This window comes from Pagrus major, chromosome 6 (assembly GCF_040436345.1).
Source record: "Pagrus major chromosome 6, Pma_NU_1.0".
Classification (NCBI taxonomy): Eukaryota; Metazoa; Chordata; class Actinopteri; order Spariformes; family Sparidae; genus Pagrus; species Pagrus major.
Genome location: NC_133220.1, coordinates 15,680,740 through 15,703,476, shown reverse-complemented (window position 1 = coordinate 15,703,476; position 22,737 = coordinate 15,680,740). Strand labels below are relative to the sequence as shown.

Below are 22,737 nucleotides of genomic sequence, written 5' to 3'. Positions count from 1 at the left end.
GGTCAGCCACGCTCTCGCAGCTGTGTGCTTTAACTGTTGGTGTGTTGTGTTGTGTTGTGACGTGAAGTGACATGTGTTTGTGCTGTGAGAGAAGGAAATGAATCATTTGGCAGAAAATTGAGAATTGGACAATGAGGTAAATAGTGTGTATTAAAGGGAAAAACTCCTCATCTCTAACATTGTCTCTCAGGCACCACAGGGTGTCTGCAGGTCCTTAAAAAGTCTAAAATAAGTAACTTAATAATTTTATATTGTATTTGTGAAGTCTTCATGACCACAAACATTTTGTTTCATCTTTTAAAATATTTTTGTTCTTCTGCGTCAGTCCACATTTCTGATGTTACAAACCTACTGAACCTAACACTGTCTGCTTACTTTATACCAGCACATACCTGTAGGCAAAATATAGATTAAGCTAATATTCCTACCAGAAACTTACCTCTGCACAGTACCACATACATACTTCTTACCTGCAATTCTTGGAAATGTTAAGGAAAGGATGATTTGTTGATAAAAACGGTATTAAGTCTCAAAACAACAACACAGCAACAAGAACAAAAAAGGAATTGCAGTAATAGAATATAGAGTATCTCCTAAACAAGGATCTGACTCGGTCCCTTTTGAAAACATTAAGAGAGTAACATAAATATGAAGATAAGGAATACAAACATGTTTACAGTATATATGTGTGTATGCAGCTCTGTGGTGTTAACATGTATTTAGCTGTTTCCAGTGTCAGCATTAAAATAGCATCCTGCACATAAATCCAGCGAGTGGCCGATATCGATTCACTGCCGGGCAGGAAAGTGAGAATGTGCAAACCCCGAAGACGCACAGTCCTGCGAGGGCCGTTAAAGCGTCACACATTAGGGACGCGGCGAGTAAATCTGGGACTCCCTCTCCCATCTCGGCGCAGATCGCTGCAGATTTTTCACCCTTGCAGTAACGCGGTGTCATAGATTAGGTTTCACGGCCCATTAGCGGACACCCTCATCTCTCCCAATTACCATAAATCCTTCCAGCCCTCCTGAAGGCAGCGCAGAAGATTAATGTGCGCCAGGAAGTCCTCTACATCACTGTGGCACTCCAGTATTGAATAAAAACTATAAAAACGATGACGGCCTCCTTCCTTCAGCTGGACTCTGAGGCTCCTGGAGCAGCTGGTTGTGAGAGGGACAGTTGAGTTAATAGATGTTGTTGGTGTCTGAGGGGCCTGAGGGAAGGTTTACATTTGTGTCAGTCCAGGGGAAGACCTTCAGCTGTTGTCATTTTCAGATTTGTATAGAAATATAATCCACTATTACAGCAAAATTCTCCCTCCCTTTATGCTGTAATCTGCACAAGAGTATTTTTTTTTCTCAGTTGAAAAAGCACGCAGTTGTCTTACATAATAGCTCACAATTATAATGGCACACCACACAGAGAATAGTTTCTGTGTCAGTGCTCAGAGAGATCCCAAAGAAGTGTTTCCTGCATATTATTAGCAGGAGGTAGAGTTTATTCTACTTTATACTTCTACTGCACTTAATTTCAGAGGGAAATATTGTAGTTTTTGCTCCTCTACTTTTATTTCACACATGGATTCACTGATCCAATACATCATGTTGGTATAATAGCAGATATTGATCTTATTAAGTGAGGTTTTTATAATGACACCACTGATTAGATACAGTTTATCTGTCATTTTAAAATTCAGTGTTTCATTCAGTCATGGTGGGGCTGCTGACTCAGACACAGGAAGTCTCCCGTTACCTCCGTGAAAATTATTCCAATGACTTCCACGCCATGAGATATACAGATTTTAAATTTAGGAGAAAGAGATAAAAGGTATGGGATCTGTATTCGGTATCAGCAGCTGAGCTAATAGAATCAGATTTGGTAGAAAAAAATGTTGCATCGCTGAAAATCCAATTTCACAGGTAAAGTTCCTTCTTTAGGATATAATATTTAACATTTCGGCATTAACGTGTCGACCAGGCCTTTGGTATAAATTATGTTTAATTGGGTACTTACACAAGTTGAAACCCAGAGAAATCTGTAGTTTTACAGAAGGTGTAACAGTGTTTTCATTCGGTTGCCTGTCGCTGTAACTATCAACTATCAGAATATAAGTATAACAGATTATGTAATGGTGTAAATTAATGTCCTTTTAACCATAAATAACATTGACATTCTGCTGCATACATGTTAATTCATTAGTGATATTAAATAATATACATTAATATAAATAGATGTTCTGTTGCCAGTGAGTACTTTTACTTTTGATGGATCAGGCACTTTTTGGTGATACTTCTGCTGCTATTCAAAATCTCATTTAAAAGTAAAGGAATTTTGCTTGTCCTGGAGTATTTTTATACTGTGGTATGTAAAGGATCTGGTAGTGTGTAAGTGTGATGTGAGCGGCCCGCTGTAATTTTGTAATATTTCGACAGCGGACAGAAGTGTTGCATTGGCCTCCATGTTTTATCACAACACTTTGGTCGTTAATGGATCATTTGACTCGTACAAAAAAATCAATCTGCTCTGTGTGTGTGTGTGTGAAGTGTTGTTTTGGAAATGTTGTGCAGTGTGTGTTTGTGTGCTCTAAGTGTGCGTGTGTGTCCAAAGTGATGGTGGGGGTGTCATTGCTGTTTACTGGTCTCCTGCAGCGTGGTGCCTACGGAACGAGGGGGTGAGCTCTGTCCTTTTAGGGGCGTCCAACACCGACCAGCTGATGGAGAACATAGGAGCAATACAGGTGAGGCGTCAATATGAGTGTGTGTGTTTGTGTGTGTGCACGTGTTTGTGGTTTCCGCAGAACAAATCAGCGGTTTAATTTGTGAAAATGTGACCTGACCTGCTTCATCAGACCTCGTATTCATGCCTTACAGTCCGTATCAGCAGCCTCCTCTCCTGGGTACAGCTCGGCCTCTTGGGCAGTTTGCCGCTGCACGCTTGGGTGCTTTACTGTACCGAGTTAATAAGGTCAGCGGAGTATCAGTTGCCAGGGGGATTGGAGACAGGCTCACAGCCACTTCTTCCTCTCCTGATAAGATGCACTCCTTTAATGGGGTTTTCAGACCGGTGGGGGTTTACATCCTCTCCTCACATTATGTCTTGCCCGCAGCAGAGAGCGTCCCTGCTCTTCTCTATTCTCATGCTTTGTGTATCTTCCTCTGTGTGTGTGTGTATGTACACACATTATGTGTGCACACTATATGTCTCCGCTCCCTGAGTACGTTTGATATTTCAGTTTTGAAATGCTACACTCACATTTCCCAGGGGCTCCGCAATTTTCCTTTTACTGGGAACTTTACATCAAGGACCCTGAAGTGGACACACAGGAATAAATACACACAAGCTTACGTATTTTTTCACTAAGTATTTATTTAATATCTACACAGTGAGAAGAGAAAGATATAGAACAAATAATATTTTACATTTTCTACCTGAGTATAGTTTTCATTTAATTAAATTATGGGGAAATTAAAGTATTTGTCTATTGATAAAATGACTGTTACAATAAAAAATACATTTTTATATATATTATTATAATGTAGCAGTAATAAACAAAACAATAACTGACTGGAGGCATTCTGCTGTGTAACGAGCACTTTTAGTGCAATAATTTCTGTACATTTAGCTAAAAATGCTTTTACTTGGTTTAAATTTTGAAGAGGACCTTTACTGGTAATATTTTTACACGGTGTAAAGCATCTGAATACTTCTACTGTAGTGATTTACAATAACAAATCAGCTGAAATTTGAGCAAAAGAGCGAAATAAACTCAAGCATCACATTTATTTATAAAAACCCACAAATAAAACAAAATAAACTGCATATCGGCCGTAAAAACTTCAGACTTTTATACCTAATTTAGCAGTTTTTCTTTCTTTTCCTGGTTGCTGTATCAGTAGTAAAGAGCTGGAAGTTTCAGACTGGAAGCCACAACAATGGTCACAACTACAGCAAAAAATCTTGAGTCACCCTTCTGCGCTATCTAGAGGCTGTGACATGCAACTGCACGCAATTTCTTAAAGGGTAACTCCACCAATTTTACACCTTAGAGTGTGTTAACATGTCTTGGGGAGTTATACTCTATATGTAAAAAAGTAGTATAAAGCCTTTTTACGGCTCCAGAGGAAGCTGCATGTAATCTGATAAATTGCCTCCAATGATGTCACTGAGGGGCTAAGTTGCATTGTGGGTAATGTAGGCACCAAAAAACATGATCAAAATCGATGCAGCACAGCCAGATGTCACTCTTTTTACTCTTATTTTCAAACCTGGTGCCTACATTACCCACAATGCAACTTAGCCACTGAGTGACATCACTGGGGGAATTAATCAGATTACATGCAGCTCCCTCTGAAGCCACAAGAGGCTTTATACTACTTTCTTCACATATACAGTAGTACTCCCGAAGACCTGTAAACACACTTTAATGTGTAAAATTGGTGGAGTTACCCTTTAAAGGAAAGGCTGACCGCAAACAGTAAATATACAGTAAGAACATGTTTACCATCTTTGTCTCTCTCCTGTCGCAGGTTCTTCCAAAGTTGTCATCGTCCATCACACATGAGGTGGACAGCATCCTGGGGAACAAGCCGTACAGTAAAAAGGACTACCGCTCCTAACGGGCAGCACGGCCCCGCCCGGCAGGGCTGCACCCGGGCTGCCGCCGCAGCGCCCCACCTTTGCCTGATCCTCTGTTTGCTTGAGCTTTTACTGAGTGAGACCCTGGCGCATGAGTCTGGCCACACCAAGGCCACCCAGGGCACCTCATTTAGAGTCACGGGGATAAGATAAGAAAAGGGGGGAAAAAATACAGTCACCTCCACGGGAAAAAGGAAGGGATTGACTAAGAAAGACAAAAGTGGAAGAGAGGTTAGGGATATGCGCTCATACTTAAATCAGTTATACATTCAATTCAGCTGAACGTATTTTAAGAACCGTAGACAAAAATATCTTTTTAAAAAAAATAAGCACACGCTTGCTTGGCAGCCAGATTTTTTGTTTCTTTTTTTTTTTTTCTAAAACTGAATGCAACTAAAAGGAAGAATAAGTTCATACTGTATGAATATACGAGAACTACTCTGTTGCACATGTACCATAGCCATGCATTTGTTCCTTGGACGTTCTGTTTACAAACACGTGTGTACTGTACTGAGTCCGTCAAGGTTTCTCTGAAAAGCTGTTTGTGTTGTCGACATTATCAGTGTACGAGCCTCTCGCGGGCTTTAACAATCAGCACTTTAGTATTGTCAGTCGGTGTTGGAGGGTAGTTTGAAGGAGGGGGGAGGATGGGTATTACAATAGTCTTATCTCACAGCCATTGCACTATAGAATCATATCTCCTCCTGATAACTCCCTCTCCTCATCCTCCCTCTGTGTCTTCACTGGCGGTGCGTTTTATCCGGCACCGACGCTCCGACCCTGCTGCTGTCTGGACGAGGAGGGCGGAGACGCTCCTCCTCCTCCTCAGTCTCGAAGCGTCCGAGTCAGGAGCCGACGTGTCAGGGCAACTCGTCTGCCACTGAAGAGATTAGCTTTCATCCCTAATGGTCGGAGCTGTTAAATCAAACGCAGAGTCACTGTGTTCAGGAAGTGATCCCATCAGTGCTGGCTCCACGTCTCATGGAAACTCCTCCTTGATCGAATTCTGTTCAAGTGTTTTGCCTTATTTACAGTTGCATCAGACTGTGCTGTGGGCGTTCAGCGTAGATGAGCAGCTCGACAGCTGCCCCCATCTTGTGCCCAGTGTACACGGGAACGCTGACTGGTTGGTGCTGGAAGTGGCATTTGTTGCGAGGAAGAAGAGGCGGTGTGTGTGGTGTGTGTGTGCGCGTGTGTCCAGTAAATCAGTGAGTGGCAGCAGCTCAGGGAACAGAGTAGGTGGTTTTTAGTCGTGCGTTGGCGTGCACGTGGTCAGGAGGTTGTATTTACTTGTCGTCTTTCGTTCATGTGTGGACACTGGGGAGGACCAGTGACATTTTAGCGTGGCTCGAGCCAAAGATCTCCTTCTTCTTCTTCTTCTTCTCCTTCTTCTTCATCTCTCTTTGACGACACGGTTTCACTCTCACTTCCTGCAAGATTATAGAACTCATATTGACGCATGTGCTGTCCAGCTTGTAATCTATCTATGGTATGGACTTTACTCCATATATATCTTTACTTGACAAAGCTGTTATACTCGTAAACAAATAACGTCCTTCATATACAGAATGCATAGTACAGCTACTTGCTTTAGGATCGGTAAGGTTTGTTTCAGGCGACATACGGACCTGAGACGTGTCAGAAGTATTATCGCAAAAATTTGACGCCACCCTATATCATTCTCTCTCCTTCGGGTGCTCTCTTACTGTGATTTAAGCACAAGTGGATAGCATGTGATACATCCTCGAAGCATGGACCCTCTTCACCCAGCCAAGGGACGAGTAAGGTGACGCTACTCCGCTTATTAACACGTGTAGATAACAAATCTTTACTAACAGCTGATAAACTATTGATTCTTAGCAGAAAAAAAACACGGTACAGATGAATAAAACTGTCATATTAGTGCGAGTGATGATGTGAATGAGAGTGGAGGGGATAATCAAAGTGAACGTTACAGTGAGGGATTTGTGCGGATGAGGTTTTCAGTCTGCTTCGTTACTCCTCCTAAGTGAGTTTTAACAACGGCAAAATGATTTAACGTCTCTGCTGTTGATCCTGTTTATGTGTGAATGTGTGTGTGTGGGGAGGCGCGATTAAACTAATCCCTTGCTTTAGCCTGTTGTATAAATTGATCCCTGTATACGTTTGATTTGCTGTGTCTGAGTGAATAAAACCGGCGCGAGCCGATGTTTTCTTCAGAAGAAGAGAAAAAAAAATAAGATAAGCGAAGAACATTTTGTTCATTTTGTCTGTGAAGTTCCTGTGTCTTAATATTTTCATCTGCAGGGAGTGGGGAGGAAGTTTAAGACTTGGAGGAAAAGTTTGCTTATTCGCTTTCTTGCTGAGAGTTAGAATGAAAAGATTGATGAACACAAAGCTAACGGCTAACGTAGCTTAGCATAAGGAAACTCTGGAGGGGTGTGGGGGTATCTCTGAGGAGCAGTTAGCGAGGATACACAAGAACGTCCTTCCTGGAGGACATTAAGATGAACATCATGAGATATAAATCCTCCACCCCTACATCTGCTACATTTGATGGCTACAAGATGGCGGATGTCGCTTCGCACGAGGCTCCGGGGGAAACGACAACTCATTACTCTTTCAACACATTTTCTCATTTCCTCTCTCTTCGCATGGTTTCTGCAAGTGAGGGAAATGTAGATGCAATTTAAGAAACCTCTGCCCAAAGATGATAAATCCACTTCGCAGCAACTCTAAAGCTCAGTAATCAGCAAGTTATATCTCGTTTGTTTAATCAGTACTCAAAGTAAACATTCATTTAAATTTTTCTTGAAGGTCCGAGTTCACATGTTTTGACGTGTTTGCTGAAGTGTTTGCTGACGTTGAGTCGAAGGCATCATCCACAGACTTTTCTTTTTTTTTTTATGGTGCAGACAAAAGTCTAGTTCCAGTGAAAAAGAGTAATTCCCACACACACTTTTCACCTCTGCATGATGTCTTGAGAAAGGCCTTTGTGACCAAAACACTGACCTTTGTTTATTAAATCTTTCAATGCAGAGGTGAAAAGTGTGCAGGATTTACCCCTTTTCACTGGTGTTAGTGTTTGCTGATGTTTTCAAATAATCATGGAGGTCATGGAAGTTCATCTGGTAGATCATCTGGTCCCAACACTCTTATCTTTCTCTTCTGTTGTCGTCATCTTGCTAGCTTGCTTGCTTATAGACACAGTTAGCGTAGCAGCGGTGTTCTCAAGACTAACCTACTTGAACACGAAGCATATTCTGTGCATTACTTTCCATGTTGTATTCAGGACCTCTCGAGGTTCATTTGAAAGCAACAACTGTGCAAAGCAGAACTTTGTTTTTGTTTGTAATCGTGGTCTTAGGGGCATCGGACGTCTTAAATTCATCTCTGTCACAGCAAACTAAAGTTCCTTACTACTGCTACACTATTTTGTGACAGTCTCCCATTAAATCACTGTCTTTTATCGCTCCTGCTTTTACGATGCTGCACAGTCCTGCACTGCCTGGAATCCAGCAACAGTGTAGAAAACGTTATGCTAAGCTAGCCAAAAATATGAGCACGGTATCAATCTTTTCATCAAACTCTCAGCAAGAAACTGAACGTTTCCTAAAATGTCCAATTTGTCCTTTAAACGGCTTCGCTGTGCATTTAGTTTGACCATCAGTGTTATTTCACAGCGTGCTGATGTGTTCAAAGGTTTCTGCACATTGTAGAAATAACTTTTAATGTTTTAAGGCTGACGTGTTATTACCGAGTGCCCTCGCCTGTGCAGGAGAAATTCATGCTTTAAGTGGTCCGAGCTCGATCATATTCGCTGTTCTAACATTTTAATGACTAGTTGAGAAATGAAACCAGAGCCACAGACGGAGAGAGAGAGAGCTTATTTTACAGAAGGTTACACAGAATATATTTTTTATGTTTTAGCCTTTAATGCAGTAGAGAGAATTAAAAGAACAGTTCTTATTTTATTTTATTTTTTCCATCATGCTGCATTTTTCCTATCAGTATTGTATCGATTTGAAGAAGCATTTTTTTTTTTTGTGTTGTGTATGCATCATGAGGACTGATTTCACTCTGAAGATGACGTAGTGAGAGCCTGGTATCTCCTGTACATAGTTTGACCTTTGTATATATATTTCTGGTTGTGATCACCTCTGCCTTTTTCTCTTTTTCTTTTTTTAATTTTCTTTTGCAGGCGTTGCTATCTGCACTGTGCTTGAATCTGACTTTAGACAGGATGTACAGCTTCGATCTTCAATGAAAATGAAATAATGATAAAATAAGAATGGTAAACCAAACATTTCTGTGTCTGTCTTTATTGGCATCATTCTGGGTTGTTTTGTCTCTTTTCTCCAGTGGAAACAAGGATGCATTTTTAAGTTGCGGTATATTTGATGTTATACAACTGTGTGAAATATAAATATGAAGCAATTTATACACAAAAACAATTCAAAAGAAAAATATTCAACCTTGGAGGAATACAAACGAATGCTAGCTATGTGATCTTTAGCGAACTGTAAAATTCCAGCTGTCCATTAAGGCACATTTAGTCAACAGGAATGTGCTTCACTGCAGAAGTCTGAGTCTTTGTTGTGTTGTACAGTAAAGCACCATAGCACCATTAGACTGAGGGGAGCACTTCATACTGTATAGACTGAAAAACAACTTCATAAAACAAGCAAGTAATGAAATATGGTTTCATATCCAGCAATATCACCAAGTTCCTTAAAAAAAATTAGATTATTTTATATACAGTACCTGCAGGAGGTGTTTCGAGGACAAAATATTAAACACAAAATACCAAAAGTGCAGTAAACACGCCCACGATCTCCCGACGCTGCAATCTGCGGATGAAAGCTGTTCGCTGTTCCACTCTGACCGCGAGAAAAATCACCAGTACCGGCGAGGTCAGGCTGATGAAACGAGCTCCAACAGTTCAAAGGACACTTTGGCATATGAGGAAAAAAAATATATCATCCAGCTCAGGTCCAAACATGAAACTGCAGTTCTCACCAGAGAGTCTATTTCCATGAAGGTCTTCCAGCTGTCACAAGCTTTCACTCACTTGAGTCACTCCAGCCAAACAGCTGATCTGTCCCAGTTTGAGTCTCCAGCTCCGTGTTGGTGCTATAATGAGTTGTCGTGTTGCGAGTCTCCCCTGCTGCTGTAGGTGAGACGTGGAGGGCCACCTGAGGAGAAACAGTGGTGAGTCCAGCTCAGCACACATTCATATTTGATCAGAACAAAGATGACAGAGGAGGAAAAGTGCAGACTCTGCAGTTCAGCACTAAAACTACTTATTTACTCTTATTTCACCAGGTCAGCTGAAATGTCACTTCTGCTCTCCCTCAGGAGTCGGAGGATATAATGATGAGTGTATACGAAAAGCAGGTGTGTCACTCATGCTGGTTCTTCGTTACTGTACCTTCTTGACAGGAGAGTCCGATCCAGCTGTGCAGGCAGCTGCAGCGGCCGTTGCGTCGGTCGCACTGCGCCCCGTTCTCACACTCGCAGGTCTCTGCACAGTCGGGCCCGAAACGATTCGCTCTGCAGTCTGAAACACAACCAGCACTGTTTCACAAAACTACACAGGGATTGATGCACTTTTAAAGTAATAGTTTGACTATTTTTTGGAATTAGGATTATTTGCTTTTCTAGCAGAGAGACAAGAAGATTAATACCACTTTTAATATCTGTGCAGTAAATATGAAGCTGCAGCCAGCAGTCAGTAAGCTTAGCTTAGCATAAACACTGGAAACACTGTTTTCTTAAACTCATAATAATGGATGATTGATTTCAAAGTCAACCTGAGGATTTATGGGTGTTTTTAGCACTGCAGTACGGTTCAGTTATACCAGACCGACGGAGACAAGTTCAGAAACTCTAAAGCAGTCGATGCTTCTGATGTGTATTTATGTTCTTTGGTGTCACAAAGAGCTCAAGAGGAAATAACTAATTATTAGGATTATTTGTATTATTAAACAGCAAATTGATGGCAAGTTATGAATAATGACTAACACGTGGAGACGTGACGAATTGGAGATGTCTTGTACAGTAACGGTTCAGGGATAATTACTGTTGGATCACTGTCACATACACTGGACTCAATGAACTGACAGAGTACATGGAGTAGGATACAGCTCAGCAGTTTTAACAGTGCATGACCTATTAATCAAGAGAAGTTCCCGGGCTGATGTGCACACGTTACCATGAAATGATTTTACATATATACACAGCTTGTCGGCTACAGACCGATTATAAGATCGCTTCCTGAACAGTTTGCGATGAGCAGATGGATTTATGAGTAATTCAGCTTTTACACTGAGCTAAAATTACATATCATCAGAATCCTGAGGTTGATCCATCTGCTTTCACACCACAAACAAACCGCACTAGAATCTGCTTGGAAGCGGACCGAGACCGACCTTTTCAAGCACTCAGGTTTGATTGACAGCTTTCACACCAGCCCAAACAAGCCACAAACCAGGAAAACACACCAGGAACCGTTTAACCGAACCAAACAGGTTAGGTGTGAAACCACCCAAGCACATCCAACTTTTAACAAAACTTTACTTTGAAAATTAAATCTATATAGAAATCCAGTATGCCTCCGGATGAACGAGCACCTTGACATCCTCCTTTCTCTTAAATAAAGCACATGCAGAGTCAGGTGACATGTTTTCATTTTAATCTTCATGCTCTGAAGCTCACACTGGTCTGCACTGCCTGTGTTTAGTTATAAAGAGGAGAGGAGATTACCGATGTCACATCTGGGTCCAGTCTTCCCCGGCGGGCAGAGGCATCTTCCTGTCACAGGATCACACGGAGCGTCGTCCTCACAGTCACACACCTTGACACAGCCGTGACCGTAGGTCCCCTGTTCACACGCTGAGGGAAGACAGCAGGAAAAACAGTTTCACAAAGACAATAAATCAGGCGTGAAAACTGCAGTAATCCTGTTGTTATTCGGGGTAATCGGCAGTGACTTGACTGACCTCTGTGACAGCGAGCTCCGTGGTGTCCTGGAGGACAGATGCAGTGTCCCGACGCTGGGTGACAGGAGGCTCCGTTCATACAGTCGCACTGCAGCTGGCACAGCGGGCCGTGGAGACCAGGAGGACATGCTGAGGACGAGGGATGAGATTTAAAACTGACCTTTGTGGTTTAAACTCTCCTCACTGGATTAATAAATCAATCTAAACAAAAATAATCAGAAGAATGATGACTAATTTGAGAAGCGGAACTTGTTCATGACCCCTCAGATTTATCTGGTGACCCTCTAAAGGGACCCAAACCCTAGACTTAAAACAGCAGGACTACCACACTGTTTTAAAGTAGTTAAAACCAGCTCCATCTCGACTGGCCACCATTTATGTAACATAATAACGTCATACATAATATTTCAGCAATCAGCTGCCATTTTAGCTACAGACAAACTTATCAGAACCAGTTAATCATTGGTTTTGTTTTTAATATAAATTATTGACAATAATTATACTTTAAGTTACTCCACTGTGTGTGTGTGTGTGTTAATCTGTTCAGTTCTCACCGTGTTCACACTGATGCCCGTAGTATCCTGGACCGCACTGACACGTCCCCGTCACTCTGTCACATGTACCGTTATTATGACAGACACATTTCAGCTGGCAGTTGGCACCAAATCTGCCCGCAGGACATTCTGGGAGGCAGACAGAAGAAAAAAAAAAAACAGGAAGACACGGTTAAAAATAATAAAACATCAACATATATTCGCACTAGTCTCTGCGTATACAGTGCTGCAAATGTAGGTATGACTGCGTTAAAAAACAGAGTGTGAGTGCTGTCACCTTTGTCGCAGTGTGCTCCAGTCCAGCCCAGACCGCAGGTACAGTTGCCGCTAGCAGAGTCACACACTCCTCCATTACTGCAGTTGCAGCGCTGGACACAGTCCGCCCCGAACCAGCCGGGAGGACAGCCTGAGGGCAGAAAACACACACTCAAATTAACCTGAAGAAAACATTCTACTTCATTATCAAAACAAACACATACAAGACGACAAAAACAGACTCGCAGTCATCAGGGCTTGTTTTCATCCCCTCGGAGCCGTTTACTGCCCTTCATTTTTGTGCGTAAGAAAAACAACCTGGACATGAAAATTGGCCCGACCCACATAATCAATCACGGTGAGCTCAGAGTGTCGATGACACTAATGGAAACCTGCACGGAGGAGTCTGGACTTTGCATGATCAGAGGGCTCCTGCTCAGAGGTCACAGATGAAACAAAGATGGCTGTTGAGTCATGTTACATCTGATGTTGGTGTTTCAAGAACCTTTTTCCCTCGTCTGAAGTAGTGCGGGTAACACTTTCCAATAACCATCATTAATAAATGTTACATTTATGGTTAATTAAACTTCAGATAATAGTAATTTTACCATTAACAAACAATGAAATGCTTTATAACCATTTATTACGCAACTATAAAGGTTTATAAACCTCAGTTGCTACTTCACAGTAAACAGTTACCTTTTAAATTGTTTATAAAAATGTCACTGTTTGTTTACAGCGACATAACTATTAAATAAGGTTTAAATTATAAATTTACCAAAGTCTAAGCTGCAGTAATCACATGACTAATGATGTTTTTTTATATCATGTCTCCGGAAGCATTTTTTTACTGTTTTGTGACATCATATAAACCCTGCTCTCACACTACAACCTCCCACATCAGTGTTTTGTGCAGTGCTTTCACAAAGGATGAGTAAAATCTGTATTTTACTTGAATTTACCGACCATATCCCCAGAATATGATGTCAGGCTATCAATGTAACATCAACGTCTCAGAAGCATCTTCAGCAGACACATTAATAAAATAGCTTCTGCATGCATTACAAGCATGAATACAATTTCTTGTAGCTTATTTAAATCAAAGGAACAGATGCTTTGTGGCTCTACATGAATATGACAACCCATACGTTCTCTGTCATCACTTTTATAAGTCAATATAGTCAATCTCACAGCTGTTGACTGCTGTTAAACGTTTTATGAGCCGCAGTCCAATTTCTTACCTGTTCAGTTGTCTGACAGCAGAAAACAGATGTTTAAAAAAGAAAAACAACCAAAAAACCACACAGATGTCCAAAGAGGATGTGTGGTGAAATATGATAGCTGATTTGTGGTGACATTTTTACTTGACAAGTTACAGACGTGGCAGATTTGCAAAAAAACAGATTTTTGATTCAATAGAGTGATTGGAGCAGTGATCTGCTGTATGGGAGGAGAACACCAAAACTAAAACACCAATATTAGCTGAGCTGAAACTCACTGTGGCCACAGTACTCTCCTCTGCGTCCGGGGAGGCACACACAGCGACCGGTGACCGGGTTGTTCTGGGCTCCGTCTCCACACAGCGCCGCCCGAGCACAGTCGACTCCGTAACGGCCAGCTGGACACGCTGTAACCACAGACACCAGATTACTTATCATCCCGTACTTTTATCAATTACTCATATATTTCCATTGTGGTTTCAGACTCACTGATGTTGCAGCGTGCTCCGATAAACCCTGCCGGACATTCACAGGCTCCAGTGGAAGGAACGCACTTCCCTCCGTTGTCACAATGACACTCTCGTTCACAGTTTGGACCGTAAAGACCCTCTCCACAAACTACAAATGAAGACAAGGTTTAGTACTTTTAAATGTGATGTGACATGTCTGAGAGGTATAAATGTGATGTTTTACATACTTTGGTCACATTTGGGGCCGTGGAAACCTGGAGCGCAGTAACATGATCCAGACACCGGGTGGCAGAGCTGGTTCGTCTCGGAGCACTGACAGACCCGGTTACAGTTCTGTCCGAATGTTCCTGGAAGACAAGCTGATGGAGGGAGGGAGGGAGTTCACATGTGCCGTTTGTTAGAGATGTTTCCGCTTTCTGATTCATCATAAATATGTGTCATGCAGTGTGTTTTTATAAATGCAAGAATGAGTTCATAAAAACAAACAACAAACTTGCTCATTGTCTAAATGGACTGAAAAGCAGTGGAGGCGGACGTTGGTCCTGAAGCACTCACTCTGTTCGCAGCCATTTCCTGTGAATCCAGGAGGACAGCCGCAGTCTCCAGAGACGTGGTGGCAGGACGTGCCTTGAGCGCAGCTGCAGCGCTGCATGCAACCCTTCCCATACGTGCCCGGCAAACATGCTGAAAGGAAATAATCATAAGAGATGTTTGTAGCTATAACGTGGGAAGAAATTTAATTCTGTACATTAGATGTTGATCAGTCTGTAATTTGACTGATAATTAGGTAAATGGACTTGCATTTATAGAGCAAATTTTCTAGGCTACCAACCTCTCAAGCGCTTTAAAATGCTTGTCACATTTACTTATTCATAAACACATTCGTACACTGATGGCATAGCCTGCATGCAAGGTGCCAACCTGCTCATCAGGAGCTTTCAATCCAAAGCGCCCCAAAATGTTTTTCTGTGCTCAGCTGTTCACACATTCTTGCCCAAGGCAGACACTCTAAACTATAAAGATTGATTTCACGCATCTTTGTGATCTGGAGTGACCCCTGAAAATCACAACGCAAGCGTGAGCTGCGGTCAGAGCGTTGCAGCCTGTGGGCTCTGCAGCATGAAACAACAAGAGAAAGCTGGGCCCTTCTGTTTGGGTTCACTTCCGCTCAACACAACCACAGCTGACCAGTTTGACAAAGCTTTAGATGCATGGGCATATTTATGACACCTTGTCGTCTCTTCTCTCCTCATTTATTTCTTTTTCTCTTCCTCCTGTGCAGCAGGCACAGCAGTACACATTCCTCTACTGCTCTCGTGGTAACGCTCTGATTTGCTCTATATTGCCCCCATGAGGACTTCTGTTTGTCTCCACCTGTGCCTTAGAGCACAGGTTTGTGCCAGCTGGACCAGGCGTTGTCATTTGCGTTCACATACTTGCGTTGACTACGTTTCTGACCTTAGCAGACGACCCGCTCTACCTCCTGGGCAACAGCTGCCCAAGCTTGTGTATTTTTTTTTTTTTTTTTTGTGGTTTGTTTGGTTTTTATCTTTTTCTTATTTCCTCTGAAACCCTGACAAGTGCAGGTCTGATAAATTGTGTTTTATCAAGTCAATTTTATCCTTAGCCTTAGCCCAGAATTATAAATTTGCCTCAGAAGGCAAATCTCAACAACATCCTCCATCCTCTTTAAAAAAAAAACTGTAACAGGATAAAAGAGAAAAGAAACTCATGAAGAGCAAGAGAGACAGGTCACGCTTCCTCGACAGACATGCAGAATTACAGGTTGAAGAATCAGAATGACAATACCAAGAAAATAAGTATGTAAGACATAATATAAAATAAACATTTGCAGCAATAAGTCAAAGTGTTTTATCCAAAATATAAAAGTTTTCTTTAATCCAACAACAGGACAAACTTCGTCCACCAGGTGCTGCCAGAGCTCCACAGTGTCTCTGACTGCAGGTTCGTACCTTTGTCACAGAGTTTTCCTCTCCAGCCTGCTGGACACTGACACTCTCCGGTGACATGGTGACATGAAGCCCCGTGCACACACTGACATCTCTCCTCACAGCCGGCACCAAACAGGCCTGCTTCACATGCTGAGCAGAGAAGGTGCAAATTGGAAGTTATAATTAACAAAAACACACATTATCGCCAGTCGAGCAGTTTCCACAGTGCAGCATGAGGTCACAGTGTCTGTAGGTTGTTGTGCAGGTACAGACTGGCTGCCTCACCTCTCTCACAGAGCTCTCCGATCCAGCCGGCGCTGCAGCTGCACCGTCCCGTCTGTCTGTCACACTGGCCGCCATTCTCACATTCACACTGCTGCTGGCAGTCAGCCCCGAACCAGCCGGCGACACACTCTGTGTAAACATACAGCAGTGTGCACAAACGCAAGAGACAGAAAGCAGAGACATCATGATGTGAACCACACACGACAGGCAAAAACCTGTGCTGTCGTATTTCTGCTGAGGGCAGCAACATGTTTTTTTCCTTTTTCCCCCAATAATTTATAGTTGGACACAGTGTGGAGCTGGCAGCCGGAGGTGGCAGCCGCAGAGTTTGGAGGGTAAAGACATTCCAGCGACAGGATTAGAGGTTTCCTTAGCACGAAGAGGAGGCCGGGCCTGGCACAATGCGACAGGAGAAGGTTGTAACAGGCACAGAGGGAGGATAGTGTGTGATGTGGAGCTCGGAGGGAGAACGAGCAGGAATGTCATCACCGGGTCGACAGAGACATTTACAGGGCAGGCCAGTACAGTATGTGGTGGAGGGACGAACTCTGCCAGCAAATAACCAGACTGTGGGCAAAAACAAATTAGCTAAGGCTGCAAACTGAACTCAGGCTGATGGATTTCCCGAGCAGCACAGTAAAACAACCACAGAGCTCTGTTTTAAATGTTTACTGCAGGGTTCAGGTGATGTTATTCTTCTGCATTTCTGTCCAGACTAACCGACATCATTATGGCTTTGCAAGAAGAGGCTGAATCAGCGTTACTGCAGAAGAGACTGTAGAGCTGAGACTGTCTGTAACAACATAAATCATCAGATCCACCCCGATAATGATTTATACATCAGTCCATGTTCAGTATTTATCCTCATTTTGAGTCACTTTCTGATGATCTTGTCCAGTTTACCTCGACTATGATGAGATAAAGATACCAGCCTGGGAGCACTTTGGCATCCGAATGGTTACTGACACATAACCACAACTTCTCCAGTTTGATTGTGGTCGGTGTCCTTTTTGTCTGTCATGCCCTCTCTCTCCCCCACTGTTTGCTATCTGCCTCCACTCTCAAATAAATATGAAAAAAAGCCATGTAACTGTATATATGTCACTACTAGTTTACTGTTCTTAGCAACTGTCAAAAAAGCCTTTTGGCAAATTCTAACACATATCTTACTATTACTATCATTTGTAAGAAAGTTGATGTGTGACTTTAATTTTTTTCATATTTAGCCAAAAATCGCAAATGTGCCCGAGTCTAAAATAAGAAGGAGAAATAAGGAAAAGTACAAAAGAAAAACCTGCCTGGAGAAAATTGGAAGAAGTCAGGTTCCACATGTGGAGAGTAAAAAGAAGCAGCAGTTGGAGTGGTAAAGTGGAAATTCTGGTTTTTCTACCAGCTGGATCTTATTTTTGTAGATTTTTTCCATTGATCATTTGGGTAATAATGTCACTGTGCCGGGAATTTGTGGCAAATTTGCTAAAAAACAAGGTAATAAACACCAGCAGCAGTTTTACAACCCTGATTCCCACCCAGGAATGGGATGCTGTGCAAAACATAAAATAAAATGTGATAATTTGCTATTCCTTTGTGACGTTAACTCAATTGAAAACAGTACAAAGACAATCCATTTAATGTTTTACCTCATCAACTTCATTGATTTCTATAAATATTTGCCTTTTCTGAATTTGATACCAGCAACACAATTCAAAGAAGTTGGGACAGGATCAACAAAAGACACCTGTTTGGAACATTTCACGGGTGAACAGGTTGATTGATAAAAGGTGACAGAATCATGATCGGTTCATCCTCGAAAGGCTCAGTCGTTCATAAGCAAGGACCTGGCGAGGTTCAACACTTTGTGAAACACATGATTGTATAAAGGATATTACAAGATGGGCCCAGGAATACTTTTCATTGGTTGTATTCTGTTTTTACCATGTTTTACACAGCGTGCCAACTTTTTGGAAACCAGCAAACTCCCATGTTAGAAAACGAAGGTCTGTTCTCAACATCCATCGGTTCATACGGCGACTTCCTGGTTCAACTTTCACCTACAGAAGATGCTGCAGTCGCAGATTTCTGTACAGTTTTATTCTCCAAATGAAAAGGTTTCAAAAATATGGTAAACGTTGGCCTGTCCGATCATTTCCTGTTTCTCACACTTTAGCTGTTACCGTAGCAACATGTGTTCCCAGACTTGAGTTTGTTATTACAAACGACGGCCAAAAGCGCAAAAATAAAACTAGAGTTGTAATAAATGAGAACTTTCCTTAAAACGATCCATCTGAAGGTGGTTTTGTGGTCACAGACTCTTACCCAGTTCACAGGCCGTGCCCGTCCATCCGCTGGCACATGTACATTTTCCGTTGGTCTTGTTGCAGGTGGCTCCATTCTGACACAAGCAGCGCTGCTGACAGTCTGCTCCATAAAACCCTGCAGGGCATTCTGGGAGAGGAACACACAGACAAAACCATCCTGTGACCCCCTGATGTACTCATCATACAGATGATTGCTCTTCTCTGTGCTGTGTTCACTCACCTTCTGTGCAGTTGGGTCCGGTCCAGCCCGGCATGCACACACACCGTCCACTGGCCGGGTGGCAGATGCCATCGTTACGGCAGCTACAGGTTCGGTTACATCCTTCCCCATAGGAACCTGTAGGGCACGCTGCCAGGAGGGGGACAAACAATATCGTTACCTCTTCATGAACTCTGCTGATCAAAAGTGGAAATTCCAGCGTCTGGTAAGTGATACATGGGGAACATCGAGTTGGTGCTTTCTCATGTGTGACTGGGCTGGGCTTTCCCGAATAACTCTGAAACCAAGCGTGTTTTTGTTCCACTGTGAGTCAGCGTTACAAAGATGTTCTTGGTGCTGCTACACAAATGTCCGGATACAAACCATCTAAACCTCTGATTCCACATTTCCTTCATAACATTGAAGGGACTCCAGCCCTTGTGAGCTCTATGAATTCTCTGTCATGCACCTGTGACTCACTCAGGTTGCAGAAGGGACCGATCCAGCCGGCGGGACAGGAACAAACGCCACTGCCGTGATCACAGCTCCCACCGTTCAGACACAAACACTTCTCCTGGCAGTCCAGCCCGAAGAAACCCTGAGGACATGCTGAAACACACACACATAAAGACTACCTGTTAGTAACATATATACATATTCAGAAGGTGAATTTGGCTTCGTGATCAAGAAGCTTCTCTTACGCTTCTCACAGAACGTCCCAGTCCATCCCACCTGGCAGGTACAAGCTCCGCTCACATGGTCGCACAACGCGTTGTTGTCACACTGACACCGATGACGACAACCGAGACCAAACACACCTGCAGGACACTCTGAGGGAATATCACAGACACAGCTTGGACTTAGAGAGCAGTGATTTGTAGCCTCAAATAACATCTGATGTCCAATGTCAGGTCTTATAAAGGCTGGTTGTTGGAATTATATAAACATACTATATATAATTATCAAGAGACATTCCCACAGGAGAATTAACCCACAGCCGTGCACAATGAACAGGCAGAGCATTGTCTATTTGAGATCATTGTTGTAAGAACTGTTTGGAAGCTCCAGAGAGACCGAAACGTCCATAAAATGAAAACATTTTGATGCTGAGCAAGAGCAGTGTGCAGGATATTTTTTAAGAATAAACGGCAGCTATACAATGAAACAATTAGACAGAACAAAATACGTACAAAACAAACGAAAGACCTGATAGCAAACAGACTAAATTGAAATATTAAAGCTACTGTGTGCAGGATTTGAAAAGTATTACTTTGGTGCCATCTGGTGGTAGCACAAACAATTACACTGTGCAGACTGAATGAATAAATGGGCCGAAAGCAACACAGATTCACACATCTTTCCAGAGATTCTTTAATTTTCACATAAATAAAACTAGAGTTACTTGTGGTTTTATGCCTCCTTGCACCAGTAACATGTCTGTCCATGAGCTGTGGCGTTAAATAACAGCTAGAACATGTTTTGCAGAGCATAATGATGTCACAGTGAACTTGACCTTTGACCTTTCGGATATCAAATCATCACTTTATCATTTGGGTGAAATTTTGTCGTAATTACCATATGTATTGTTGAATACCAAAAGTGTGTTTTGTGAGGTCACAGTGACCTTTGACTACAAAATTATAATCAGTTCATCCTTGAGTCTGAGTGGATTGGTGCCAAATGTGAAGAAATTCCCTCCTAAAATATTGCGTTCACAAGAATGGAACAGAAGGACATAGGTACGGATTATGGAGGTGTAAAAATCACTTTATCAACAATGTTCCCGTCCTCAAACCTTCATCTCAGACTGAAATATTGTTAATAAAGTGAGCATTGACAGTGTGCAGGATTGGTTGAAGCACATGCTGATGAGATGTTATGGTGTGCAAGAACTTTGTCTTCATTTCCTTACAAAGAAAAACTTGAAACAAAACAGTTACACATGTATTAACTTGACATCCTGACACACTGTGGTATTGAAATGCTCTAACACAAACACATAGCTACATACTCTGATGGCAGCGTGTTCCAGTGTAACCGGCCTCACAGTTGCACTGGCCGGTCAAAGCATCACAGCTCCCGTCTCCGTTCCTACAGTCACATGTTTCTGCACAGTCTGTCCCCCAGTGCCCTGCATCACAGGCTGCAACACAAACATCACATTTGAGTTTTGGTCTGATATTCAGGAACATCTTTTGAAGAGTCTCAGTGGTAAGCTTTCCAGCACTGTTACCTTTCCTGCAGTTGTGTCCGGTCCAGCCAGGAGCGCAGGTACACCGCCCGCTCACCGGGTCACAGCGGGCATTGTTCTCGCACACGCACTTCATCTGGCATCCTTGACCGAAACCTCCGCTCGGGCATGCTGCACAAGAAAGAAAAATATCTCGAACATCAAGACTAATCTACCATAACCAAGTCCACCAGATTGCATGCAAGCACAGCAAGTTCCCATGACAGGTTCGGTTCCATGATTCAGTCGTCAAGTGAGGCTTTCGGAGCCAGTGGTTGTTTGAAATGGAAATAAATGTGTTCTTCTCAGTGAAAATATGTCTGAGAGGGTTGTCAGGGCAGTGAAAGGATTAAAGCTAATGACCCCGGAGAAAACGGCTACTCCATCTTCTAACATGTTGCTTTACTTCTTGTCCAAACTGCAACACTGCACCATTTCAATATTCCACATCCTGCCATCCTCCTCCTCCTCCTCAGCGGGTTGTTTAATGCATGTTGCTCTGGAAACCAAAAATGCACACTGTGGATACTTACAGTTCTGGCAGAATCTGCCCATGAACCCTGGAGGACAGCTACACGAGCCGTTGTGTTTATCACACACGCCTCGGTTCTCACAAACTGGGCAGGTTTCCGTGCAGCCCGGACCCCAGAAACCCTCCGGACACACTGTAGAAATAAAAAGAGAAGACTGATATTCACATTTTATACACGTCATCATGTAGGTGTGAAAAAACATTTTAGTTAGCGGAAATAAAACTAACTGAAATGTTAATGTGAATTGACAGAATTACTAAAATAAGTAAAAAAAAATATACAGGAAATAAAAATATAAAACTATACAGTAATATTACAGTTTTGCACTCACAGTTCTCACAGTGCTTTCCTGATGTTCCTGCTGGACACAAGCACCGTCCCGTCACTTTGTCACATGGAGCTCCGGTGCAGGTACAAGGATGAACGCAGCCTGGTCCAAACCTTCCCTCTGGACAGTCTGGCACAGGACAGAGTTGTCTCAACACAGGAGGACAAAAACTGACGGCGAAGGAGACTTAAAGGACGAGGAAAGTGTGTCCTACCCTGATCACAGTTCTCTCCATGACGACCAGGAGGGCATTTTCTCTGGCACTCTCCAGTCACGTGATCACATGACACTCCTAGTGGACAGACGCACTTCTTCTCACAGCCGGCGCCATAAGTACCCGGGTCACATTCTAGAGACGAGACAGAGCAGAACTCAACACTCAGCTGTGATATGAGGGGATGGAGATCAGCCTTTCTCCATTTTAATAAGTGGCTCCGTGATTTTCTCAGTTTTCTTCCTTTATTTAGAGAAGAGAGAGAACTCCTCGACTCCTCAAAGATTTGAAGTCTCTGCTCTGATTATATCAGAATTTAAGTTACCTTTTTTATAAATCCTCCGCTGACATTCTGGAGATAATGACTATGAATAAGGAAAATCTCAGCCTGTAAGGGCATTTCCATTACAGTGACTACAGACACTTGCATTTCTTGGCATCCACTGAAAGTTATTCACCATTCTGGTAAACTATATTTTGACTGACTGTATGTCTGCAGGTGTAAAGAGGTCAGGGGGGGACTTGTGTTCGATTTTTTGGTTGTTGTGTTTTTGTATAGAATTTTGT

At 42.6% G+C, this 22,737-nt stretch overlaps 2 protein-coding genes across 3 annotated transcripts in view; one reads left to right on the top strand and one right to left on the bottom strand.

Moving 5' to 3' along the window:
- kcnab2a (potassium voltage-gated channel subfamily A regulatory beta subunit 2a) overlaps positions 1–8,918 on the top strand; it is a 93,528-nt gene extending 84,610 nt beyond the window's left edge. For both annotated transcript variants that reach the window (XM_073468112.1, XM_073468111.1), the window contains 2 exons: positions 2,649–2,737; positions 4,527–8,918. In XM_073468112.1, the coding sequence (XP_073324213.1) occupies positions 2,649–2,737; positions 4,527–4,616 (179 nt within the window). In that variant the 3' untranslated portion in view covers positions 4,617–8,918. The remainder of the gene's footprint in view (positions 1–2,648; positions 2,738–4,526) is intronic.
- Positions 8,919–8,937: 19 nt separating this feature from the next.
- The window catches only part of megf6b (multiple EGF-like-domains 6b), a 67,143-nt gene continuing 53,343 nt past the window's right edge, over positions 8,938–22,737 (bottom strand). The window contains exons 18-38 of the mRNA XM_073468110.1: positions 22,171–22,305; positions 21,960–22,085; positions 21,629–21,760; positions 21,099–21,227; positions 20,877–21,008; positions 19,567–19,695; positions 19,346–19,474; positions 18,887–19,015; positions 18,665–18,793; positions 16,352–16,480; positions 16,088–16,216; positions 14,670–14,798; positions 14,342–14,473; positions 14,134–14,262; positions 13,923–14,051; positions 12,447–12,575; positions 12,170–12,298; positions 11,616–11,744; positions 11,380–11,508; positions 10,046–10,174; positions 8,938–9,809 (exon numbers count right to left, since the gene is read on the bottom strand). Coding sequence (XP_073324211.1) covers positions 9,748–9,809; positions 10,046–10,174; positions 11,380–11,508; positions 11,616–11,744; positions 12,170–12,298; positions 12,447–12,575; positions 13,923–14,051; positions 14,134–14,262; positions 14,342–14,473; positions 14,670–14,798; positions 16,088–16,216; positions 16,352–16,480; positions 18,665–18,793; positions 18,887–19,015; positions 19,346–19,474; positions 19,567–19,695; positions 20,877–21,008; positions 21,099–21,227; positions 21,629–21,760; positions 21,960–22,085; positions 22,171–22,305 — 2,654 coding nt within the window. The 3' untranslated portion in view covers positions 8,938–9,747. The remainder of the gene's footprint in view (positions 9,810–10,045; positions 10,175–11,379; positions 11,509–11,615; positions 11,745–12,169; positions 12,299–12,446; positions 12,576–13,922; positions 14,052–14,133; positions 14,263–14,341; positions 14,474–14,669; positions 14,799–16,087; positions 16,217–16,351; positions 16,481–18,664; positions 18,794–18,886; positions 19,016–19,345; positions 19,475–19,566; positions 19,696–20,876; positions 21,009–21,098; positions 21,228–21,628; positions 21,761–21,959; positions 22,086–22,170; positions 22,306–22,737) is intronic.